The sequence below is a fragment of the Bombina bombina genome, chromosome 6 (assembly GCF_027579735.1).
Source record: "Bombina bombina isolate aBomBom1 chromosome 6, aBomBom1.pri, whole genome shotgun sequence".
Taxonomy (NCBI): domain Eukaryota; kingdom Metazoa; phylum Chordata; class Amphibia; order Anura; family Bombinatoridae; genus Bombina; species Bombina bombina.
Window position 1 is genome coordinate 500,857,755 of NC_069504.1, and position 25,406 is coordinate 500,883,160.

Sequence of the window (25,406 nt, forward strand, 5' to 3'; positions counted from 1 at the left end):
CCCTAATTAACCCCTTCACTGCTGGGCATAATACACGTGTGGTGCGCAGTGGTATTTAGCGGCCTTCTAATTACCAAAAAGCAACACCAAAGCCATATAAGTCTGCTATTTCTGAACAAAGGGGATCCAGGAGAAGCATTTAGAACCATTTGTGTCAGAATTGCACAAGCTGTTTATAAATAATTTCAGTGAGAAACCTAAAGTTTGTGAAAAAAATTGTGAAAAAGTGAATGATTTTTTTTATTTGATCTCATTTGGCGGTGAAATGGTGGCATGAAATATACCAAAATGGGCCTAGATCAATACTTTGGGTTGTCTTCTAAAAAAAAGATATGCATGGCATGGGATATTCAGGGATTCCTGACAGAAGATATCAGTGTCCTAGCGCTAATTTTGAAAAAAAAAAAAATTTGGAAATAGCAAAGTGCTACTTGTATTTATTGCCCTATAACTTGCAAAAAAGCAAAGAAAATGTAAACATTGGGTATTTATAAACTCAGGACAAAATTTTGAAACTATTTAGCATGGGTGTTTTTTGGTGGTTGTAGATGTGTAACAGATTTTGGGGGTCAAAGTTAGAAAAAGTGTGTTTTTTCCATTTCTTCCTCATATTTTATAATTGTTTTAATAGTAAATTATATTTAATGGCGAGAAAAACGGTATATAATATGTGTGGGTACAGTAAATGAGTAAGAGGAAAATTACAACTAAACGCAAACACCGCAAAAATGTAAAAATAGCCTTGGTCCCAAACGGTCAGAAAATGAAAAAGTGCTGTGGTCCTTAAGGGGTTAAACAACATTCCAGTTTACTTTTATTATCTAATTTGCCTCATTCTTTAGATATCCTTTGTTGAAGAAATAGCAAGCACGTGGATGAGCAAATCACACAAGGCATCTATGAGCAGCATCCAATCAGCAGCTACTGAGTCTATTTGGATAGGTTTTTCAACAAAGGAAAGTTATTTAAAATTGCATGCTATTTCTAAATCATGAAATAAAAAATTGGGATTTCACATCCCTTTAATTTAATTGTTAGAATTAATAAAAAAATACAAAGAATCTAAATCAAATCACTGAAGCACATACACTCACACAGATGCACACACACACATACATACACACACAGATGCACATACACATGCACACACACACACACACAGAAGCACATACACTCACACACACATACAGATGCACATACACACACAGAAGCACATACACTCACACGCACATACATACACACACACAAGCACATACACTCATGCGCACATGATACACACACACAAGCACATACACAAGCACATACACTCACACGCATATACAGATGCACATACACTCACACAGAAACACATACACACACACACACACACTCACTCACACACACACGCATATACAGATGCACATACACTCACACATACACACACAGAAACACATACACACACACATACAGATGCACATACACTCACACACTCACATACACTCACACACACACACAGAAGCACATACACTCACACACACAGAAGCACATACACTCACACACACAGAAGCACATACACTCACACACACAGAAGCACATACACTCACATACACACACAGAAACACATACACTCACACACACACATACACAGAAGCACATACACACACAGAAGCACATACACTCACACACACAGAAGCACATATACACAAACGTGCACATTCACACACACAGTTGCAGTGTTGCAGATATACTGCATACATACATCAGTGACTTTTGTAATAAAATAATAATTTAATAGATTAAATTTTCATTTAGAAATTCTTAATAGGTATATTTTTTTAGTTTTAAGCATTTTTTTCAGATATTCACTTTATCATAGAAAATATTGTGCCTTCCACTTCCCACTGAAATTGTCCTTGTGCATACATTGCTTGAGCTGTGATTTTTTTTTATTTTTAATTTTTGCAGCTTCTAGGGCTAAGCCATGTCGAAGAATGAATACATGCTAAATACCTAGTGAGCATACCTTGGATATCTATAAGAAGCATATATTTTTTTACTTCTGCCTGAATCCTTTGAAGCAGCCGTTGTGCAGGGAACACTCGATCCTTCTTCACACATGACTACACAAGGGATCGTCTGTACATTTATAGACACATGTGATAAGGAAGTGTGAGGGCTTGAATTTGTATTTGAAATGAATCAAATGTGGTAAATAGATGTGCAGACGACCCCTTGTGCAGTGATGTGTGGAAAGTCAGATGTTCCCTAGACACCGGCTGTTACAAAGTTTTTTTAGACTTAGACACTGCAGGCAAATCTGTAAATACAGGAGCGACAGGCACATTTTTTACTTAAAAATACAGGGTAAAAGCTTGCTGTGTAGACGTGATGATTATTCCTTAGATGATAAACTACATTACACTTATTGCAGCAGTTATTCAGCAGAAAACCAAACATGATGGGGAACATAATAACGATGTTGACTATTTTTCTAATATACCTATAGAGAATGGAATATATCATAAATATAATCCATATCCAAAAACTGTTGCTATAAAATATATTTACATAAAAAAATACAGGCTCTTTAATAGCTAATGTTAACCACAGCACCCCCTGACTCACTTTCAGAACTGTCCAAGTTCATGTATTCTGTATTGCCCAAGTGCTGATATCCAGAGGAAGATCCTAGCACCGTCCTAACATGCTTCCTTCTAGTTCAAGACAGCACGGCATTCTCTGCAGGGCAGCGCAACTGCGTGGTCTCAGAGAATGATTTATTTTCTTTTGTGAGCAGGTTTTTATTACTCCTGCTGTGTGTAAATGTGTGTGGTGTTATTATTTTAATATTCCTAATCTGTGCTTCAACTTGGGCAGCAGTATATCTCCAAGGCTCAAAGAAAAAAAATGCCCAGCAAAAAAAAAAAAAAGAGGGAAGAGGTGTGGGATAAATTAGTAACCACCGGCTGTCAAAAGGAAGAATGGGATTAGAGATCAGCACATTAAGAGACTAGAAAGAGGGAGATAACCTACCGCTATTCAAATACAGTGCTATGCAGCAGAGCAGTGCTAAAAAAAACGGAACGAAAATCACAAACTACAATATTGGGGAATGGTTAAGAAGCAACACACCAGTGTTTCAACCACGCATGTGTAAATTAGCGTGTGCGAGCATTACAACTTATTTACGAGTCGATCATGATTGGGAAAAGCCTAACACAACCATCTGCACACATTAGGTGGGCGGAGCCTGGCGGCCATTTTCAGCTGTTTATAAACGAAGACTTTTTTACATTTTCAGCTACTATATTCCAGCTACTGTATGATGGACTTGGTGCAGGAGGCTTATTTTATGTGTTTACATATGTAAGTAAAACTTATGGTTGGGTGTAGACTGTCCCTTTAATTCATAGTTTTTCTTTTTTAGGGACGCTAGTTCCCCTTGGATTTGATCACTTTTTTTACATTTTTTGTTTTATTTTTCACATTCACTGTTAGCAATCACAGGGTATATGGAAAGATACATTATACACATGAAACAGAGTTCCCCCCATAATGCCACCCAAAAGTAAGGATAGAAAGGTTAGGAGTGCGGATACCTCATTGGACCCCCGTATGTATTTACTCCTCAATTTGATATTATCAAGAAGGAGCTTAGCAGTATCTCTACAGACATTATCTCTTTATCAAATGAGGTCAAGCAATTTGCCTCAAGGATATCAGAAGCGGAAAATAGGATCTCTGACTTGGAGGACCGGGTTAATGTCCAAGACAAAGTAATCCAAGATCATGATTGCAAGATTACTGGTTTACAATTCCGTCTGGAGGATCTTGAGGATCGCTCCAGACGGAATAATATTAGAATTATTGGTCTTCCTGAGTCCCCTGAGTACGAGGATCTTATAAAAGTTACTTCTTTATTATTGCCCAAAGCGCTAGGTTTCCCTGAACAACAACTCCCCTTAGAGGTTGAAAGAGCTCACAGGGTTGGATACAGCAGAACAAATATGGCTAGGGGTAATAGAAGCAGAATGTGCATTTTTAAGCTGCTTAGATTTCAGGACAAAGTAAATTTGTTAAAAGCATATAGAAAGATGGGGGAATTTGTCTTTGAAAAAATCAAGTTATTAATGTTTCAAGATTTCTCAATAGAAACATCTACCAAAAGAAAACAGAAGATCCCGTTATGTACCAAGATTATTGATAAAGGGTTTAAAGCCTGGGTTGTGTACCCCACAAAGATTATGATAGAAGAGAATGGGGTTAGACGAGCTCTTAATAATCCCCAAGAGGCCCACAAATTTATTAGTACCCTGTAGTATATTAGGGAAACTAATTTATACCAGAAGGGAAAAATTGTTTTAAGTAAGATTGATGTGCTATGTGCTTGTTTCTGTTTTTTTCTCCTTTTGTTATTATTATTATAGATATGTTTTGGTTGGATGCAGTGTGCACTAATAGTGTTAAAAGGAAAAAAAAAATTATATTGGTGTTGATCATTTACTATTTTAAGATTGAATATTTCTTAGGTGTACGATGCTGGCTTAGATGCTGGTATAGGATGGGCAGTTTCTTTTATTTAGGTTTTTTTTTTTCCCCCCTCCTCCTCTCTCTCCTCCCACCTCTGGGTATATAGTTGATTCTAGACTTTAGTTTAAAAGTGTTTGATAATATTCTTGGTTTATCTAATATTTTAAATCTATCTGATGACAGCCAGGATTAATATACTCTCCTGGAATGTAGGGGGCATTACGTCCCCCAGAAAACGCAAATTGATTATTAAACATCTGGCGAAATGTAATCCCGATATTGTGATGTTGCAGGAAACACATCTAAATATGGCAGAAGCTATGAAATTAAAGTGCAAATGGGTAGGTGAATGTGTCGCAGCTCCAGGAGTTAAAAGAAAATCAAGAGTAGCAATTTTGCTACATAGAAATTTAGATTACAATATTGTGAAGACGGAGACTGATCCAGAGGGAAGATATCTGATACTACATATTCAGATTAATAAGTGTAATTTTGTCATTTGCAACATATATGGTCCCAATTCTTTTTCCCCTGTTTTTTGGGAAAATATCAGAAGTAAATTGTTTTTATTATCAGTAGCTAATTTAGTTTTAAGGGGGGATTTTAATATGACGCTGTGCCCTATACTAGATAGATTGTCTCCAAAAAATTTACGTGAAAACAACAAAGTAGCAAAATACTTCAAATCTTTTTGCCATGAATTAAAATTAATTGATATATGGAGATTTAAAAATCCAGAACTGCGTAGTTTCTCTTGTGAGTCTAAATCCCACATGACATTTTCGAGAATAGATATGTTTTTAATTTCTAAACCACTTGCCCTATGTAGATCAGAAGCAAATATCTATGATATTGTTATTTCTGACCATGCGGTAATCTCTTTCACATTGGTGGCTATCTCCCCCCCTAAGACCCCGAATACGTCTTTTTTTTTCCCCTTGATTTTTGACTGACAGTCCTAGGTTCAGCAATTGGTTAAAACAGAAGTGGAAGGATTATGTTACCTTTAATATAGGGCAATTTAGTAAACCAGAGGTATTCTGGGAGGCAGCGAAAGCTGTATTAAGGGGGGAAATTAAACTCTATCTATTTACCTGGAAGAAGAAAAAGCTGGAGCAGGAATCACAATTAACAGCACAAGTTAGAAATGCTCTTAGGAAATTTTATACTGATAAGACAAGGGATAATTGGGATAGATATTGTAAATTGAAAAGGGAAAGAGACATCTATCTTAAACAAAGGTCACAGGAAGATGAATTAAAAATAAACTATCAATTTAGAGGACATTATGGGAACTCAGCCAAATTTTTGGCTAGAGTAGTGAAGGTGAGAAAAAGCAAGAATCTTATATCGGCTATTAAAGTGGATAACATAAAGTACTCCAATACAGAGGATATTAGGCGTTTTTTAACGTGTTTCAACGGCTTTATTCGGAGATAGAGGTTAATGTGGATAACTCTTAAAATTTTTGGGCGAGTGTTAATCTCCCTAGTATTACGAAGGAGAATTTATTAGAGCTCAACAGACCCATCTCAGAGGAGGAAGTTCTCGAGGCTATACAGTCAGCTAATCTTAATAAATCGCCAGGACCGGATGCTATTCCGGTAGAGTTTTATAAAATTCTGAAGGAAGAAGTAAAATTATCTCTGGTGAATTTGTTTAATTATTATTTTTCTTCTAGTAATTTAATGTCTAAGTATTTCTCTGCTGCACGTATATCTTTGATTTTGAAGAAAGGTAAGGATCCGGAAGATCCAGGGTCTTATAGACCTATATCAGTACTTAATGCTGATTATAAGTTGCTTACTGCTATTATTTCGATCAGGCTGGCCAAATTATTAGATGGGATCATCCATCCAGACCAAACTGGATTTATGAGGGATAAGAATTCTCTCAAGAATATACGTCAAGTCACTACATTTTTGGATTATGCATGGAATTTAGATCCTAAGAATGAACAATTTAAAAAGATTTCTGAAGCAGCTATTTTGACAGATGCCGAGAAGGCCTTTGATGCAGTGAATTGGAAGCATTTGTTTATAGCTTTGGAGCGGTTTGGATTCAAGAACCAGTTTCTTGAATTTGTTAGAAATTTATACAAAAGCCCGATTTCGTTTCTCTGCATCAATGGCCATTCTTCCCCATATATATCACTTAAAAGAGGGACAAGACAAGGGTGTCCCCTTTCCCCATTGCTTTATAATTTGGCATTGCAGCCATTTGCTATTTTATTGCGGGATAGGTTATCAGGGATCCAATTGGGTTCCTTTAGGTTAAATACTCTCTTATATGCTGACGATTTGTTAATATTCTTGGATAAGGCGCAATATTCTATCCCCATACTGTTACAATTATTCAAAACCTTTTCTTCTTTTTCAGGATATAAAATTAATTTTGATAAGAGTGAACTTCTTTGGTTATATAAGAAAGGATCCAATTGGGGAGATCATCCTTTTAAAGTGGTCGAGTCCTTCCGGTATTTAGGTATTATCCTCCATAGAAATCCAGCAAACTGGTATAAATTAAATTTTCTCCCGATATTGCAAAAAATTAAAAATGATCTTGAAAATTGGTCCTCGCTTCCAATTTCATTGGTTGCGAGAATTAATTTGATTAAAACTATTATCTTTCCAAGAGTTAAACCTCCCGTTATTAATGACCAATAAAGATATCTGTAATGTACAGTCTTGGCTATCTAAATTTATATGGGGCAATAAGAAGCCGAGGATTAGTCTGAGTAGGCTGATGCAAAAATGTCCTAGGGCAGGGCTCGCTTTGCCAGATTTTAGGCTTTACAATTGGTCTTGTCTAGCCAAATTGGCCCTTGACTGGATTACAGGGGTAGATAAGTTCGTGTCAGTAGAGCTAGAATAATTTCTGATCTCCCCTTTTTCTTTGAAAGCTATTCTTCATTGCCCGGTACAAAAACATAATTTATGCTTACCTGATAAATTTATTTCTCTTGTAGTGTATCCAGTCCACGGATCATCCATTACTTGTGGGATATTCTCCTTCCCAACAGGAAGTTGCAAGAGGATCACCCACAGCAGAGCTGCTATATAGCTCCTCCCCTCACTGTCATATCCAGTCATTCGACCGAAACAAACCGAGAAAGGAGAAACCATAGGGTGCAGTGGTGACTGTAGTTTAATTAAAATTTAGACCTGCCTTAAAAGGACAGGGTGGGCCGTGGACTGGATACACTACAAGAGAAATAAATTTATCAGGTAAGCATAAATTATGTTTTCTCTTGTTAAGTGTATCCAGTCCACGGATCATCCATTACTTGTGGGATACCAATACCAAAGCTAAAGTACACGGATGATGGGAGGGCCAAGGCAGGAACTTAAACAGAAGGAACCACTGCCTGTAGAACCTCTCCCCCAAAAACAGCCTCCGAAGAAGCAAAAGTATCAAATTTGTAAAATTTGGAAAAGGTATGAAGCGAAGACCAAGTCGCAGCCTTGCAAATCTGTTCAACAGAAGCCTAATTTTTAAAGGCCCAGGTGGAAGCCACAGCTCTAGTAGAATGAGCTGTAATACTTTCAGGGGACTGCTGTCCAGCAGTCTCATAGGCTAAACGGATTATACTCCGAAGCCAAAAAGAAAGAGAGGTTGCCGAGGCTTTTTGACCTCTCCTCTGTCCAGAGTAGACAACAAACAGGTTAGATGTTTGACGAAAATCCTTAGTAGCTTGTAAGTAAAACTTCAAGGCACGGACTACGTCTAGATTATGTAAAAGACGTTCCTTCTTTGAAGAAGGATTAGGACATAATGATGGAACAACAATCTCTTGATTGATATTCTTGTTAGAAACCACCTTGGGTAAAACCCCCGGTTTTGTACGCAGAACTACTTTATCTGAATGAAAAATCAGATAAGGAGAATCACAATGTAAGGCAGATAACTCAGAGACTCTTCGAGCCGAGGAAATAGCCATCAGAAACAGAAATTTCCATGATAGAAGTTTGATATCAATAGAATGAAGGGGTTCAAACGGAACCCCTTGAAGAACTTTAAGAACCAAGTTTAAGCTCCATGGAGGAGCAATAGGTTTAAACACAGGCTTAATTCTAACTAAAGCCTGACAAAATGCCTGAACGTCTGGAACTTCTGCCAGACGCTTGTGTAAAAGAATAGACAGAGCAGAAATCTGTCCCTTCAAAGAACTAGCAGATAATCCCTTGTCCAAACCCTCTTGGAGGAAGGACAATATCCTAGGAATCCTAACCTTACTCCATGAATAATTCTTGGATTCACACCAATGAAGATATTTACGCCATATCTTGTGGTAGATTTTCCTGGTGACAGGCTTTCGTGCCTGTATTAAGGTATCAATGACTGACTCGGAGAAGCCACGCTTTGATAGGATCAAGCGTTCAATCTCCATGCAGTCAGTCTCAGAGAAATTAGATTCGGATGATGGAAAAGACCTTGTATGAGAAGGTCTTGTCTCAGAGGCAGAGTCCATGGTGGAAAGGATGACATGTCCACTAGGTCTGCATACCAGGTCCTGCGTGGCCACGCAGGCGCTATCAGAATCACCGATGCCCTCTCCTGTTTGATTTTGGCAATCAGTCGAGGGAGCAGAGGAAACGGTGGAAACACATAAGCCAGGTTGAAGAACCAAGGAGCTGCTAGAGCATCTATCAGCGTCGCTTCTGGGTCCCTGGACCTGGATCCGTAACAAGGAAGCTTGGCGTTCTGGCGAGACGCCATGAGATCCAGTTCTGGTTTGCCCCAACGATAAACCAATTGAGCAAACACCTCCGGATGGAGTTCCCACTCCCCCGGATGAAAAGTCTGACGACTTAGAAAATCCGCCTCCCAGTTCTCCACACCTGGGATGTGGATTGCTGATAGGTGGCACGAGTGAGACTCTGCCCAGCGAATTATCTTGGAGACTTCTAACATCGCTAGGGAACTCCTGGTTCCCCCTTGATGATTGATGTAAGCCACAGTCGTGATGTTGTCCGACTGAAATCTGATGAACATCAGGGTTGCTAACTGAGGCCAAGCTAGAAGAGCACTGAATATTGCTCTTAACTCCAGAATATTTATTGGGAGGAGTTTCTCCTCCTGAGTCCAAAATCCCTGAGCCTTCAGGGAGTTCCAGACTGCACCCCAACCTAGAAGGCTGGCATTTGTTGTTACAATCGTCCAATCTAGTCTGCGAAAGGTTATACCCTTGGACAGGTGGACCCGAGATAACCACCAGAGAAGAGAATCTCTGGTTTCCTGATCCAGATTTAGTAGAGGGGACAAATCTGTGTAATCCCCATTCCACTGACTAAGCATGCATAATTGCAGCGGTCTGAGATGCAGGCGCGCAAATGGCACTATGTCCATTGCCGCTACCATTAAGCCGATTACCTCCATGCACTGAGCCACCGCAGGGCGTGGAGTGGAGTGAAGAACACGGCAAGCATTTAGAAGCTTTGATAACCTGGACTCCGTCAGGTAAATTTTCATTTCTACAGAATCTATAAGAGTCCCTAGGAAGGGAACCCTTGTGAGAGGAGATAGAGAACTCTTTTCTTCGTTCACTTTCCACCCATGTGACCTCAGAAATGCCAGAACTATCTCTGTATGAGACTTGGCAATTTGAAAGCTTGACGCCTGTATCAGGATGTCGTCTAGATAAGGAGCCACCGCTATGCCTTGCGGTCTTAAAACCGCCAGAAGTGAGCCCAGAACCTTTGTAAAAATTCTTGGGGCTGTAGCCAACCCGAAGGGAAGAGCTACAAATTGGTAATGCCTGTCTAGAAAGGCAAATCTCAGGAACCGATGATGATCCTTGTGAATCGGAATGTGAAGGTAGGCATCCTTTAAGTACAATGTGGTCATGTACTGACCCTCTTGGATCATGGGTAATATGGTTCGAATAGTTTCCATCTTGAATGATGGAACCTCTTTTTTGGGAACCACAGATTTGAATAAAAACCCTGTCCCTGTTCCGTCCGCGGAACTGGATGGATCACTCCCTTTACTAGGAGGTCTTGCACACAGCGTAGGAATGCCTCTTTCTTTATCTGGTTTGCAGATAATCTTGAAAGGTGAAATCTCACTTGTGGAGGGGAAGCTTTGAAGTCCAGAAGATATCCCTGAGATATGATCTCCAACGCCCAGGGATCCTGAACATCTCTTGCCCATGCCTGGGCGAAGAGAGAAAGTCTGCCCCCTACTAGATCCGTTGCCGGATAGGGGGCCGCTCCTTCATGCTGTCTTGGAGGCAGCAGCAGGCTTTCTGGCCTGCTTGCCCTTGTTCCAGGACTGGTTAGATTTCCAGGCCTGCTTGGATTGAGCAAAATTTCCCTCTTGTTTTGAAGCAGAGGAAGTTGATGCTGCACCTGCCTTGAAATTTCGAAAGGCACGAAAATTAGACTGTTTGGCCCTTGATTTGGCCCTGTCCTGAGGAAGGGTATGACCCTTACCTCCAGTAATGTCAGCAATAATTTCTTTCAAACCAGGTCTGAATAAGGTCTGCCCCTTGAAATGAATCTTGAGTAATTTAGACTTTGAAGTCACGTCAGCTGACCAGGATTTAAGCCATAGCGCCCTACGCGCCTGGATGGCGAATCCGGAATTCTTAGCCGTTAGTTTAGTCAAATGAACAATGGCATCAGAAACAAATGAGTTAGCTAGCTTAAGTGTTCTAAGCTTGTCAATGATTTCAGTCAATGGAGCTGTATGGATGGCCTCTTCCAGGGCCTCAAACCAGAATGCCGCCGCAGCAGTGACAGGCGCAATGCATGCAAGGGGCTGTAAAATAAAACCTTGTTGAATAAACATTTTCTTAAGGTAACCCTCTAATTTTTTATCCATTGGATCTGAAAAAGCACAACTGTCCTCAACCGGGATAGTGGTACGCTTTGCTAAAATAGAAACTGCTCCCTCCACCTTAGGGACCATCTGCCATAGGTCCCGAGTAGTGGCGTCTATGGGAAACATTTTTCTAAATATAGGAGGGGGGGGGGGGGGAAACGGCACGCCGGGTCTATCCCACTCCTTACTAATAATTTCTGTAAACCTTTTAGGTATTGGAAAAACATCAGTACACACCGGCACTGCATAGTATTTATCCAGTCTACACAATTTCTCTGGCACTGCAATTGTGTCACAGTCATTCAAAGCAGCTAACACCTCCCCAAGCAATACACGGAGGTTCTCAAGCTTAAATTTAAAATTAGAAATCTCTGAATCAGGTTTCCCCGAGTCAGAGGCGTCACCCACAGACTGAAGCTCTCCATCCTCAGGTTCTGCATATTGTGACGCAGTATCAGACATGGCCCTTACAGCATCTACTCGCCCTGTATCTCGTCTAACCCCAGAGCTATCGCGCTTGCCCCTTAATTCAGGCAATCTGGCTAATACTGCTGACAGGGTATTATCCATGATCGCAGCCATGTCCTGCAAAGTAATCGCTATGGACGTCCCTGATGTACTTGGCGCCATAATAGCGTGAGTCCCTTGAGCGGGAGGCAAAGGGTCCGACACGTGGGGAGAGTTAGTCGGCATAACTTCCCCCTCGACAGAACCCTCTGGTGACAATTCTTTTATAGATAAAGACTGATCTTTACTATTTAAGGTGAAATCAATACATTTAGTACACATTCTCCTATGGGGCTCCACCATGGCTTTTAAACATAATGAACAAGTAGTTTCCTCTGTGTCAGACATGTTTGTACAGACTAGCAATGAGACTAGCAAGCTTGGAAAACACTTTAAAACAAGTTAACAAGCAATATAAAAAAACGTTACTGTGCCTTTAAGAAAAACAAATTTTGAAATAACAGTGAAAAAAGGCAGTTACACTAACAAAATTTTTACAGTGTATGTAACAAGTTAGCAGAGCATTGCACCCACTTGCAAATGGATGATTAACCCCTTAATACCAAAAACGGAATAATAAATGAAAAAAACGTTTTTAAAATTAGTCACAACTGCCACAGGTCTACTGTGGTTGTTACCCTCCTCAAACACGACTTTTGAAGCCTTTTGAGCCCTTCAGAGATGTCCTGTATCATGCAGAGGGAAGCTGAATGTCTCTGTCTGTAATTTTAGCTGCGCAGAAAAGCGCTAAAATAGGCCCCTCCCACTCATATTACAACAGTGGAAAGCCTCAGGAAACTGTTTCTAGGCAAAAATCAAGCCAGCCATGTGGAAAAAAACTAGGTCCCAATAAGTTTTATCACCAAGCATATATAAAAACGATTAAACATGCCAGCAAACGTTTTATATTGCACTTTTATAAGAGTCTGTATCTCTGGTAATAAGCCTGATACCAGTCGCTATTAACTCACTGTATTTAGGCTTAACTTACATTAATCCAGTATCAGCAGCATTTTTCTAGCAAATTCCATCCCTAGAAATATGGTAACTGCACATACCTTATTGCAGGATAACCTGCACGCCATTCCCCCTCTGAAGTTACCTCACTCCTCAGAATATGTGAGCACGGCAGTGGATCTTAGTTACTTCTGCTAAGATCATAGAAAACGCAGGCAGATTCTTCTTCTAATGCTGCCTGAGTCAAAATAGTACACTCCGGTACCATTTAAAAATAACAAACTTTTGATTGAAGAAAAAAACTAACTATAATACACCACTCTCCTCTTACGACCTCCATCTTTGTTGAGAGTTGCAAGAGAATGACTGGATATGACAGTGAGGGGAGGAGCTATATAGCAGCTCTGCTGTGGGTGATCCTCTTGCAACTTCCTGTTGGGAAGGAGAATATCCCACAAGTAATGGATGATCTGTGGACTGGATACACTTAACAAGAGAAAGTTACCTTTAAATCTTAGTAAACTAATTTCTTTTAAAAATGTCATTATAGCTTGGCATAAAATTTGTCGAATATTAAAAATTTCGTCATTTTTTTCGGAATTTTTCCCAATAGTAGGCAATCCGGAATTTACTCTGGGTATTAATCAGAGAGTGTTTAGATTATGGGCTGAAGCAGGACTGATCTATGTTCACCAGTTATTTGATGCTAATCAGTTGTTATCTTCAGAATTATCCGCCAATTTTCTCTGGGTCAGTCTTCAATATCATTGATTTACGATATTCTTTTGGCTAGACAGGGTGAATTATGGGTAGATAAACTATATAACTATTGGAAGAAATACTTGCCTGAACTGGAGGAGAATAGGATTGAGCGAAGCTTCCTAGAGTTAGAAAAATTACAAGTTTCTATATCATGGAAAGAAGTGCATCTGAAATTAGTCAACAATTATTATCTTTCGCCAGATAAAATGGCTAGATTTTATCCTTCCCAGAATTATGCTTGCCCAAGGTGTTCTCTGGATAGGGCGGATATTCTTCATATATTTTGGTCCTGTCCTAAGATCCAACAATATTGGCAAAAGATAAGATACTGGTATAGTAAAATCTATAAAGATATGGCTCCGTTTACTGCTGACGAGATAGTTTTCTTAACTAATGTCGATTTACGCCCTAAACGAGTGATAAAGATATTTAATACAATTATTATAACTGCGAGACAGTTAATTGCCAAGGGCTGGAAAAATCATACAGCCCCCAGAGTCACAGGGTTTCTTAAAGAAATTCAGTCTCAAATTCTATTTGAATCCTTTCACACTAAATTTTCAGCTGAATCTAGGGTCAGAGCTTTCCTTCTGTATTGGTCCCCGCTGATTACCTCTTACCCACTACAGATTCAAAGACGTATTTTACAACCCTTTTTAAATACTATAGCTTTCTTAGAATTGGTTATATTGGAATTATTTCCTCCAACATGGGTATCTGGTCCTCGGGAGATAACACTATGAAATAGCAATTAAGTAACAATAAGGAGAGAAAGAGAAGAGGTGGGTTAGGAAAGAGAAGGAGGTGGCAGGGGGGAGGGGGTGAGAAAGAGGGGAGAGAAAGTGTACAGATTTTTTTTTTTTCTTCTTTCTTTTGGTTCGTTTATTAGTTGTTTAATATTTATAACATTTCCAGCGATATATCTTGTTAGACTTTGAATGCCAGGTATTGGTATATACTTGTCTCGCTATTTTTTTTTGGTATTATTTATTATTGTTATTCTTTATATATGTACCTGTGTATATTTACGAATGCCCTGCGTGGCATAATGAAATGCAACTTGACATGTATTTATTTTTGTCGCTGGAACTAATAAAGATATATAAAAAAAAAAAAAAAAAAAAAAAAGGAAAACAAAGTAAGGACCACCTCACCACTGCCTAACTGCTTAAAAGCCACCACTACTCTTACTCAAGAGATTGACGTGGACACAGCTAAACCCAAATCCTTGCTTGCAGGGAAAAGTACCCAAAAAAGGAATACATATCTTCAGACACCAAACTTCACCTCCTCCATTGACAGATGCAAAAAAAATGACTGGGGGTTAGAAGTAAGCTTTGCTGTGGTGCTATTTGCCACCTCCTGCTGGCCATGATTGAATATCCCACTAGTAATTGGAATGATGTTGTGGACTCTCCATGTCTTAGGAAAGAAATTAAGATAAGCAGACCAAAATGGTAAACGTTTTTAATGTGGTTAAGGTAAAAAATGAAACATTCATAATTCAGATAGAGCAAGCGGATTTAAACTCTCCAAAATGCTTCTATTATAAAATGTGTTTTGTTTTCTTGGTATACTTTGTTGAAGAGTAAACCTAAGTAGCTTGATATGATTTTAGAAGCATGCACGTGCCTTTAACAATCTATGGGAGCAAAGTTTGCAACTGTATAACATTGCTAAAAACACTGTTGCAAATACTTCTTTCAAATGGCAGAGCTCCTGAGCTCACGTAGGATTACTATTTAACAAGTGATACCAAGTGAACTAAGTACATTTGATGAAAGTAAATTGGTAAGTTGTTTAAAGGGACAGTCTACAATAGAATTTGTATTGTTTTAAAAGATAATCCCTTTATTACCCATCCCCAGTTTTGCATAACCAATACAGTTATATTAATATACTTTTTACTTCTGTGATTACCTTGTATCTAAGCATCTTCTGACAGCCCCCTGATCACATGACTTTTTATTTATTATCTATTGACTTGCATTTAGTATTGTGTTTTGCTAACTCTTAAATAACTCCTCGGGCGTGAACACAATGTTATCTATATGGCCCACATGAACTAGCAGTCTCCTGTTATGAAAAGCACATAAAAAAGCATGTGATAAGAAACTTAGAAACAAACAGAAAGGTATAGGTTTAAAAGTTATGAAGTATATTAATATAACAATGTTGGTTGTGCAAAGCTGGGGAATGGGTAATAAAGGCATTATCTATCTTTTTAAACAATAACAATTTTAGTGTAGACTGTCCCTTTAAAACAGCATGTTCTATCTAATCCATTTGAAGATTAAATTTTGACTTTACAGTTCCTTTAAATTTTTCTGCTAAATTACTACTGGAACGTGTGGTTTTATCTTTAAAATATATGTGTGGGCTCATGTATATTAATAAATATGAATGTATCATACAGGGTTGAAATACCTGGGTAGTTTTGCATCATAACAGCTGGCATGCCTCTATAGCTTGGGTGGTTGGGATCATAGGCTTGGCTATAGGTGTAACCATGCATGTAGGGGATGTAAGACTGGTGCTGAGTAAGAGGAGATGAGACTGGCACATGGGTACTGGTGCGGGGGTCCTTAGAAAGCACTCGTGGGTCTTCAGTGGGCTGTAGTCCCTTAGTTTCCACACTTGCCCCATCTTTGTTCTCTTCCTTAATGAGTCCCTCCTTGCTCCTGCTCCTTTCTTCCTTGGCTTTACGTTCTCGTTCATCTTTCCACCGCTCATCATCTACTTTCAAGGCATCGGAATACTTGGGGTATACATAAGACCACATGCGGGACTCTGCCTCCTGCTGTGCATGACATACAATTACACAACTGTTAAGTAATTGCAACTGTTTTATGTTTTTATTTACTTAACATACAATATTCTACTTCAAATAAAAAATCAGAAACTTTTAAACGGTAATCTTAAATCGATTAACTTCAATAGGAAAACGAAAGATGACTAAACATTTTGAAGGCAAAAAGTTAGTGTTTAAAATGGATTATGAAAAATGTATAAACACCCTCACCTTCCACCTTAATTTTATGTGTAACCAACACATGACCTTTTTGGAGATATAGAAGATTGTACCAAAATATTACTTTTGGAAATAAATGAGTCATAGGACCTAAACAAATGGAAAAAGATGCCGATTTATAGGTAATAAAATATTCTCTAATACTTTTGGCATGCAGCTATGAACAGATAAGGATGGTGGTGTGCGTGAAGGGGAAAGTAAATTAAGATGATAATTTAGCAAACGTATGCACTGAAGACCAATTGTTTACAGAAGATTCACTGCACCTAACCCCCATAGCGTCTTCCTAAGTTCAAAAGTCATATGGGCTGTATTTATCGAAATGGTGTTTTGTCAATTGTTGTGACATAAGAAAAATGGAAGCCCTTTGTAGCTTCCAAATAGAAAATACATTAAACTTCAATTATTTCAAAGATTTTAACAGCGATGGAACTACAGTCTCAGAATTAATAGTTGAGGAATTAAACATTTCATTTTAGGTGTAACTAAAAGATAAAGGGATATAAGTCAATTTGTTTCATTGTTGTAATAAAAAATCACTAAGCAGTGGTTTATACTTAAAGGGACACTAAACCCAATTTTTTTCTTTCACGATTCAGCTAGAGCATGTAATTTTAAGCAACTTTCTAATGTACTCCTATTATAATTTTTCTTCTCTCTCGGTATCTTTATTTGGAAAAGCAGGAATGTAAGCATAGGAGCTGTCCCATTTTTGTTCTGCACCCTGGATAGCGCTTATTGATTGGTGGCTACATTTTTCCGCTCTTCCCTTATTTTATACACTTTTAACTTATTTCAATACCTTTCATTAAACAATTATATTGTTTGGAATATGTCATGGAATACATATCTATACAAATAGTTTGCATTACATAAACCTAAACGTTTTTCTTTCATGATTCAGAGCATACAATTTACTTCTTTTATCAAATTTGTTTATTCTCTTGGCATCCTTTGTTGAAGGCTCAGCAATGCACTGCTGGGAGCTAGCTGAACATCAGGTGAGCCAATCACAAGAGGCTTATATGTGCAGTCACAAATATGCAGATAGCTCCCAGTAGTGTACTGCTGCTCCTGAGCCTACATACTGTATGTGCATTTTTAAACAAAGCATACCCAGAGAACAAAGCATGCTCTATCTCAGTGATTTTTAACCTTTTTTTCGCCGTGGCACACTTTTTTACGTTAAAAAATCCCGTGGCACACCACCATCCCAAAATTTTAATAAAATCACACATTGTAGCCTAATACAGCATATATATATACACATACACACAAACACACACATACTGTATGTATTGTGCTGTTATGCCATGCCTCCTACAAACTACCCCTGCACTGGGAGTAAAAAACAAGCAAAGTTTAAACAATATGTCACACTGTTGTCAGTCTGCCGTGGCACACCTGAGGATCTCTCACGGCACACTAGTGTGCCACGGCACACTGGTTGAAAAACACTGCTCTATCTGAATCCTAAATTAATCCTAAAGAATAGATTTGTGTTTTATGTCCCTTTCAAGCAGAATTTGTGAATTCCAAGATTAGTTGGGAATTCAGCAGAAGCCAATGTGTGTATTTTTCCTCTAGTGAACTTTTATGGAGCAAATATAGATGTCCCTTCAAAAGGAAACCTTCAGATATTTAACATTATTATTTTAACATTTCAGTAAGTAATCCATATCTGAATAAATATGATGGTGTTTACCATTTTAATAACGGATCTTTAAAGGAAAAGTCTTGTCAAAATTAAACATTCATGATTCAGAGCATTCAAATTTAAGCTATTTTCTAATTTACTCCTATTATCAATTTTTTGTTCTCTTGGTATCTTTATTTGAAAAAGAATGTAAGCTTAGCAGCGGCCCATTTTTGGATCAGCACCTAGGTAGTGCTTGCTGATTGGTGTCTAAATGTAGCCACCAATCAGCAAGCGCTACCCAGGTTCTGAACTAAAAATAGGTCTGGCTCCTAAAAGAACAAAGAAAAATTGATAATAGGAGTAAATTAGAAAGTTGCTTAAAATTGCATGCTCTATCTGAATAATGAAAGTTTAATTTTGACTAGATTATTCCTTTAACTAATAATTACTTTCATGGAAGGGCAATATGTTGCAAAAGCATATGGTTGTACACATAGCACACAATACAATAGAGTTGTCTGTAGACTACCTAAACTTTTCCCCCCAAAAAACATAATTTATGCTACCTGTCAAATTCCTTTCTTTCATGGTGGTGAGAGTAAATAAGACTTGTGGGATTCAATTCCCACCACTAGGAGAAGGAAAAGAACCCCAAACAAACAAGAGCTTTTAAACCCTCCCACCTTCCTGTAGCTCAATTTATCGTATAGCCAAGCAGGGTAAAAAGTAGAAAGAAAGGTAGGAAAGGCAAAGCAGGGTAAGAAGAGAAGCAAATAAATACTGCCATTAAAAAAGAGCAAATGAACTTAGTGGGGTCTATTGGACTCTCAACACCATGAAAGAAAGTAATTTATCAGGTAAGCATAAATTATGTTTTCTTTCAGTCATGTGATGAGAGTCCACAAGCCTTGATTTATGGGATCTAATACCCAAGCTGTGGAGTCCACGAGAGAACGGGTGGGGCAAAACAAAAAAAGGGCAGTTCCTACACCACTGCATGAAGGGCTTTTCTGCCAAATGCTGCCCCTGAAAAAGTAAAAAAACTCATACAAAGTATACAAAGAGGACCAAGCTAAAGCTTTGCAAATCTGTTCCGCGGAAGACTCATTTTTAAAGGCCCAAGAAGTAGAAACTGATCTAGATAAATGGGCTGTAATATGTTTAGGGGGAGATTTCCACACCACCAAGTAAGCTCTGTGAATCACCTGTTTTAACCAAGAAGCTAATGCAACAGCAGTAGCCTTTGTTATTTAAGAGGACTTAAAAAAAGGATAAACAAACTTGGACTTTGTCTGACATCATTATTCGCCTGAAATAGTATTTTAGGGCTCTAACCAATACCTTAGATACATTAAAAAATGTTTAGATACATTTCTGGCTAGAAACAAAATTCATGGATATGATTGCTTGTGTTAAATGGGTCACCTTTTTTAATGGAACTAATTTAAGCCCAACTGGAGCTTTTATTGAAAGTATAATAAGATTTGTATAGGTTGAACTCAATGGACTTCTGTCTTTTTTTAACCTCATCTACTATGAAGATTGCAAAGGAGTCTCTCCTTAGAATACGCAGAATTAGGACACAAAAATGGAACCACAATTTCTAGATTAATGTTGTCATAAAGAAACAACCTTTTCCTTGTGGAAAATTAGAAAAGAGGTTTCACAACTCAAACTCTCCTAGCTGAAGAAATCGCTAAGAGAAATAAAACTTTCCAAGACAAGTATAGAGTATTAATATCATGCATTGCCTCAAAATAATGAGCCTGCAAAAAAGAAAGGACCAAATATAAATTATAAGGTGGAGAAATGGAATTTACAACCGGTCTAATCCTGACCAAGGCATGTACAAAGGTTTGAACATTGGGAAACCTGGCAACCTCCTTGTTGAATAAAACAGAAAGAACAGAAAACTGGCCCTTTAAAGCTAGCTGACAAACCCTTATCCAACCAAACCTGAAGAAACTGAAGGATTATGAGAATCTGCCAAGTAAACCCTTAATTCTTGCACTAAGAAAAATACATTTTCAAGACCTAGTGATAAATTGTATAGGTTTCACAGTCTGCAGAAGATTATTAATCAAAGAATCAGAAAAAACTAAATGTATGCTTACATGATAAATTTCTTTCTTTCCAGATATGGAGAGTTCACAACGTCATTCAATTACTAGTGGGAATATCACTCCTGGCCAGCAGGAAGAGGCAAAGAGCACCACAGCAAAGCTGTTATGTATCACTCCCCTACCCATAATTCCCAGTCATTCGAACAAAGGGAAATGGAAAACGGAATACGCAAAGGTGTAGAGGTGCCTGAGGCTTAGTAAAAAATAACTGTCCTAATTAAGGGTGGGGTAATGGACTCTCCATATCCGGAAAGAAAGAAACTTATCAGGTAAGCATAAATTTTGTTTTCTTTCCTAAGATATGGAGAGTCCACAACGTCATTCAATTACTAGTGGGAACAAATACCCAAGCATGAGGAATAAGGAGGGAGAACAAGACAGGCAGACCTAAGCAGAAGGCACCACAGCTTGAAGAACCTTTCTCCCAAAAGAGGTCTCAGCCGAGGCAAAAGTATCAAATTTATAATATTTGGAAAAACATAATTTATGTAAGAACTTACCTGATAAATTCATTTCTTTCATATTAGCAAGAGTCCATGAGCTAGTGACGTATGGGATATACATTCCTACCAGGAGGGGCAAAGTTTCCCAAACCTTAAAATGCCTATAAATACACCCCTCACCACACCCACAATTCAGTTTAACGAATAGCCAAGAAGTGGGGTGATAAGAAAAAAGTGCGAAAGCATATAAAATAAGGAATTGGAATAATTGTGCTTTATACAAAAAAATCATAACCACCACAAAAAAGGGCGGGCCTCATGGACTCTTGCTAATATGAAAGAAATGAATTTATCAGGTAAGTTCTTACATAAATTATGTTTTCTTTCATGTAATTAGCAAGAGTCCATGAGCTAGTGACGTATGGGATAATGACTACCCAAGATGTGGATCTTTCCACGCAAGAGTCACTAGAGAGGGAGGGATAAAATAAAGACAGCCAATTCCTGCTGAAAATAATCCACACCCAAAATAAAGTTTAATGAAAAACATAAACAGAGGATTCAAACTGAAACCGCTGCCTGAAGTACTTTTCTACCAAAAACTGCTTCAGAAGAAGAAAATACATCAAAATGGTAGAATTTAGTAAAAGTATGCAAAGAGGACCAAGTTGCTGCTTTGCAAATCTGATCAACCGAAGCTTCATTCCTAAACGCCCAGGAAGTAGAAACTGACCTAGTAGAATGAGCTGTAATCCTTTGAGGCGGAGTTTTACCCGACTCGACATAGGCATGATGAATTAAAGATTTCAACCAAGATGCCAAAGAAATGGCAGAAGCTTTCTGGCCTTTTCTAGAACCGGAAAAGATAACAAATAGACTAGAAGTCTTTCGGAAAGACTTAGTATCTTCAACATAATATTTCAAAGCTCTAACAACATCCAAAGAATGCAACGATTTCTCCTTAGAATTCTTAGGATTAGGACATAATGAAGGAACCACAATTTCTCTACTAATGTTGTTGGAATTCACAACTTTAGGTAAAAATTCAAAAGAAGTTCGCAACACCGCCTTATCCTGATGAAAAATCAGAAAAGGAGACTCACAAGAAAGAGCAGATAATTCAGAGACTCTTCAGGCAGAAGAGATCGCCAAAAGGAACAAAACTTTCCAAGAAAGTAATTTAATGTCCAATGAATGCATAGGTTCAAACGGAGGAGCTTGAAGAGCCCCCAGAACCAAATTCAAACTCCAAGGAGGAGAAATTGACTTAATGACAGGTTTTATACGAACCAAAGCTTGTACAAAGCAATGAATATCAGGAAGATTAGCAATCTTTCTGTGAAAAAGAACAGAAAGAGCAGAGATTTGTCCTTTCAAAGAACTTGCGGATAAACCTTTATCTAAACCATCCTGAAGAAACTGTAAAATTCTCGGAATTCTAAAAGAATGCCAAGAAAAATGATGAGAAAGACACCAAGAAATATAAGTCTTCCAGACTCTATAATATATCTCTCTGGATACAGATTTACGAGCCTGTAACATAGTAGTAATCACAGAGTCAGAGAAACCTCTTTGACCAAGAATCAAGCGTTCAATCTCCATACCTTTAAATTTAAGGATTTGAGATCCTGATGGAAAAAAGGACCTTGCGACAGAAGGTCTGGTCTTAGCGGAAGAGTCCACGGATGGCAAGAGGCCATCCGGACAAGATCCGCATACCAAAACCTGTGAGGCCATGCCGGAGCTATCAGCAGAACAAACGAGCATTCCTTCAGAATCTTGGAGATTACTCTTGGAAGAAGAACTAGAGGCGGAAAGATATAGGCAGGATGATACTTCCAAGGAAGTGATAATGCATCCACTGCTTCCGCCTGAGGATCCCGGGATCTGGACAGATACCTGGGAAGTTTCTTGTTTAGATGAGACGCCATCAGATCTATTTCTGGAAGCTCCCACATTTGAACAATCTGAAGAAATACCTCTGAGGGAATAGACCATTCGCCCGGATGCAACGTTTGGCGACTGAGATAATCCGCTTCCCAATTGTCTATACCTGGGATATGAACCGCAGAGATTAGACAGGAGCTGGATTCCGCCCAAACCAGAATTCGAGATACTTCTTTCATAGCCAGAGGACTGTGAGTCCCTCCTTGATGATTGATGTATGCCACAGTTGTGACATTGTCTGTCTGAAAACAAATGAACGATTCTCTCTTCAGAAGAGGCCAAGACTGAAGAGCTCTGAAAATTGCACGGAGTTCCAAAATATTGATCGGTAATCTCACCTCCTGAGATTCCCAAACTCCTTGTGCCGTCAGAGATCCCCACACAGCTCCCCAACCTGTGAGACTTGCATCTGTTGAAATTACAGTCCAGGTCGGAAGCACAAAAGAAGCCCCCTGAATTAAACGATGGTGATCTGTCCACCACGTTAGAGAGTGTCGTACAATCTGTTTTAAAGATATTAATTGAGATATCTTTGTGTAATCCCTGCACCATTGATTCAGCATACAGAGCTGAAGAGGTCGCATGTGAAAACGAGCAAAGGGGATCGCGTCCGATGCAGCAGTCATAAGACCTAGAATTTCCATGCATAAGGCTACCGAAGGGAATGATTGTGACTGAAGGTTTCGACAAGCTGAAATCAATTTTAGACGTCTCTTGTCTGTCAAAGACAGAGTCATGGACACTGAATCTATCTGGAAACCCAGAAAGGTTACCCTTGTCTGAGGAATCAATGAACTTTTTAGTGAATTGATCCTCCAACCATGATCTTGAAGAAACAACACAAGTCGATTCGTATGAGATTCTGCTAAATGTAAAGACTGAGCAAGTACCAAGATATCGTCCAAATAAGGAAATACCACAATACCCTGTTCTCTGATTACAGACAGAAGGGCACCGAGAACCTTTGTAAAAATTCTTGGAGCTGTAGCTAGGCCAAACGGCAGAGCCACAAACTGGTAATGCTTGTCCAGAAAAGAGAATCTCAGGAACTGATAATGATCTGGATGAATCGGAATATGCAGATATGCATCCTGTAAATCTATTGTGGACATATAATGCCCTTGCTGAACAAAAGGCAAGATAGTCCTTACAGTTACCATTTTGAACGTTGGTATCCTTACATAACGATTCAATATTTTTAGATCCAGAACTGGTCTGAAGGAATTCTCCTTCTTTGGTACAATGAAGAGATTCGAATAAAACCCCAGCCCCTGTTCCAGAACTGGAACTGGCATAATTACTCCAGCCAACTCTAGATCTGAAACACAATTCAGAAATGCTTGAGCTTTCACTGGATTTACTGGGACACGGGAAAGAAAAAATCTCTTTGCAGGAGGTCTCATCTTGAAACCAATTCTGTACCCTTCTGAAACAATGTTCTGAATCCAAAGATTGTGAACAGAATTGATCCAAATTTCTTTGAAAAAACGTAACCTGCCCCCTACCAGCTGAGCTGGAATGAGGGCCACACCTTCATGTGGACTTAGAAGCTGGCTTTGCTTTTCTAGAAGGCTTAGATTTATTCCAGACTGGAGATGGTTTCCAAACTGAAACTGCTCCTGAGGATGAAGGATCAGGCTTTTGTTCTTTGTTGAAACGAAAGGAACGAAAACGATTATTAGCCCTGTTTTTACCCTTAGATTTTTTATCCTGTGGTAAAAAAGTTCCTTTCCCACCAGTAACAGTTGAGATAATAGAATCCAACTGAGAACCAAATAATTTGTTACCCTGGAAAGAAATGGAAAGTAGAGTTGATTTAGAAGCCATATCAGCATTCCAAGTTTTAAGCCATAAAGCTCTTCTAGCTAAAATAGCTAGAGACATAAACCTGACATCAACTCTGATAATATAAAAAATGGCATCACAGATAAAATTATTAGCATGTTGAAGAAGAATAACAATATTATGAGAGTCATGATCTGTTACTTGTTGCGCTAAAGTTTCCAACCAAAAAGTTGAAGCTGCAGCAACATCAGCCAATGATATAGCAGGTCTAAGAAGATTACCTGAACACAGATAAGCTTTTCTTAGAAAGGATTCAATTTTCCTATCTAAAGGATCCTTAAACGAAGTACCATCTGACGTAGGAATAGTAGTACGTTTAGCAAGGGTAGAAATAGCCCCATCAACTCTAGGGATTTTGTCCCAAAATTCTAATCTGTCAGACGGCACAGGATATAATTGCTTAAAACGTTTAGAAGGAGTAAACGAATTACCCAATTTATCCCATTCTCTGGAAATTACTTCAGAAATAGCACTAGGAACAGGAAAAACTTCTGGAATAACCACAGGAGATTTAAAGACCTTATCTAAACGTTTAGAATTAGTATCAAGAGGACCAGAATCCTCAATTTCTAAAGCAATTAGTACTTCTTTAAGTAAAGAACGAATAAATTCCATTTTAAATAAATATGAAGATTTATCAGCATCAATCTCTGAAACAGAATCCTCTGAACCAGAAGAGTCATCAGAATCAGAATGATGATGTTCATTTAAAAATTCATCTGTATAAAGAGAAGTTTTAAAAGATTTTTTATGTTTACTAGAAGGAGGAATAACAGACATAGCCTTCTTGATGGATTCAGAAACAAAATCTCTTATGT

At 38.5% G+C, this 25,406-nt stretch overlaps 1 protein-coding gene across 1 annotated transcript in view; it reads right to left on the reverse strand.

Annotated features, from left to right (window-relative positions):
- Nucleotides 1–25,406, reverse strand: part of LOC128663173 (zinc finger protein 609) — a 474,651-nt gene that overhangs the window by 408,855 nt on the left and 40,390 nt on the right. The window contains exon 3 of the mRNA XM_053717370.1: nt 15,988–16,360. Coding sequence (XP_053573345.1) covers nt 15,988–16,360 — 373 coding nt within the window. The remainder of the gene's footprint in view (nt 1–15,987; nt 16,361–25,406) is intronic.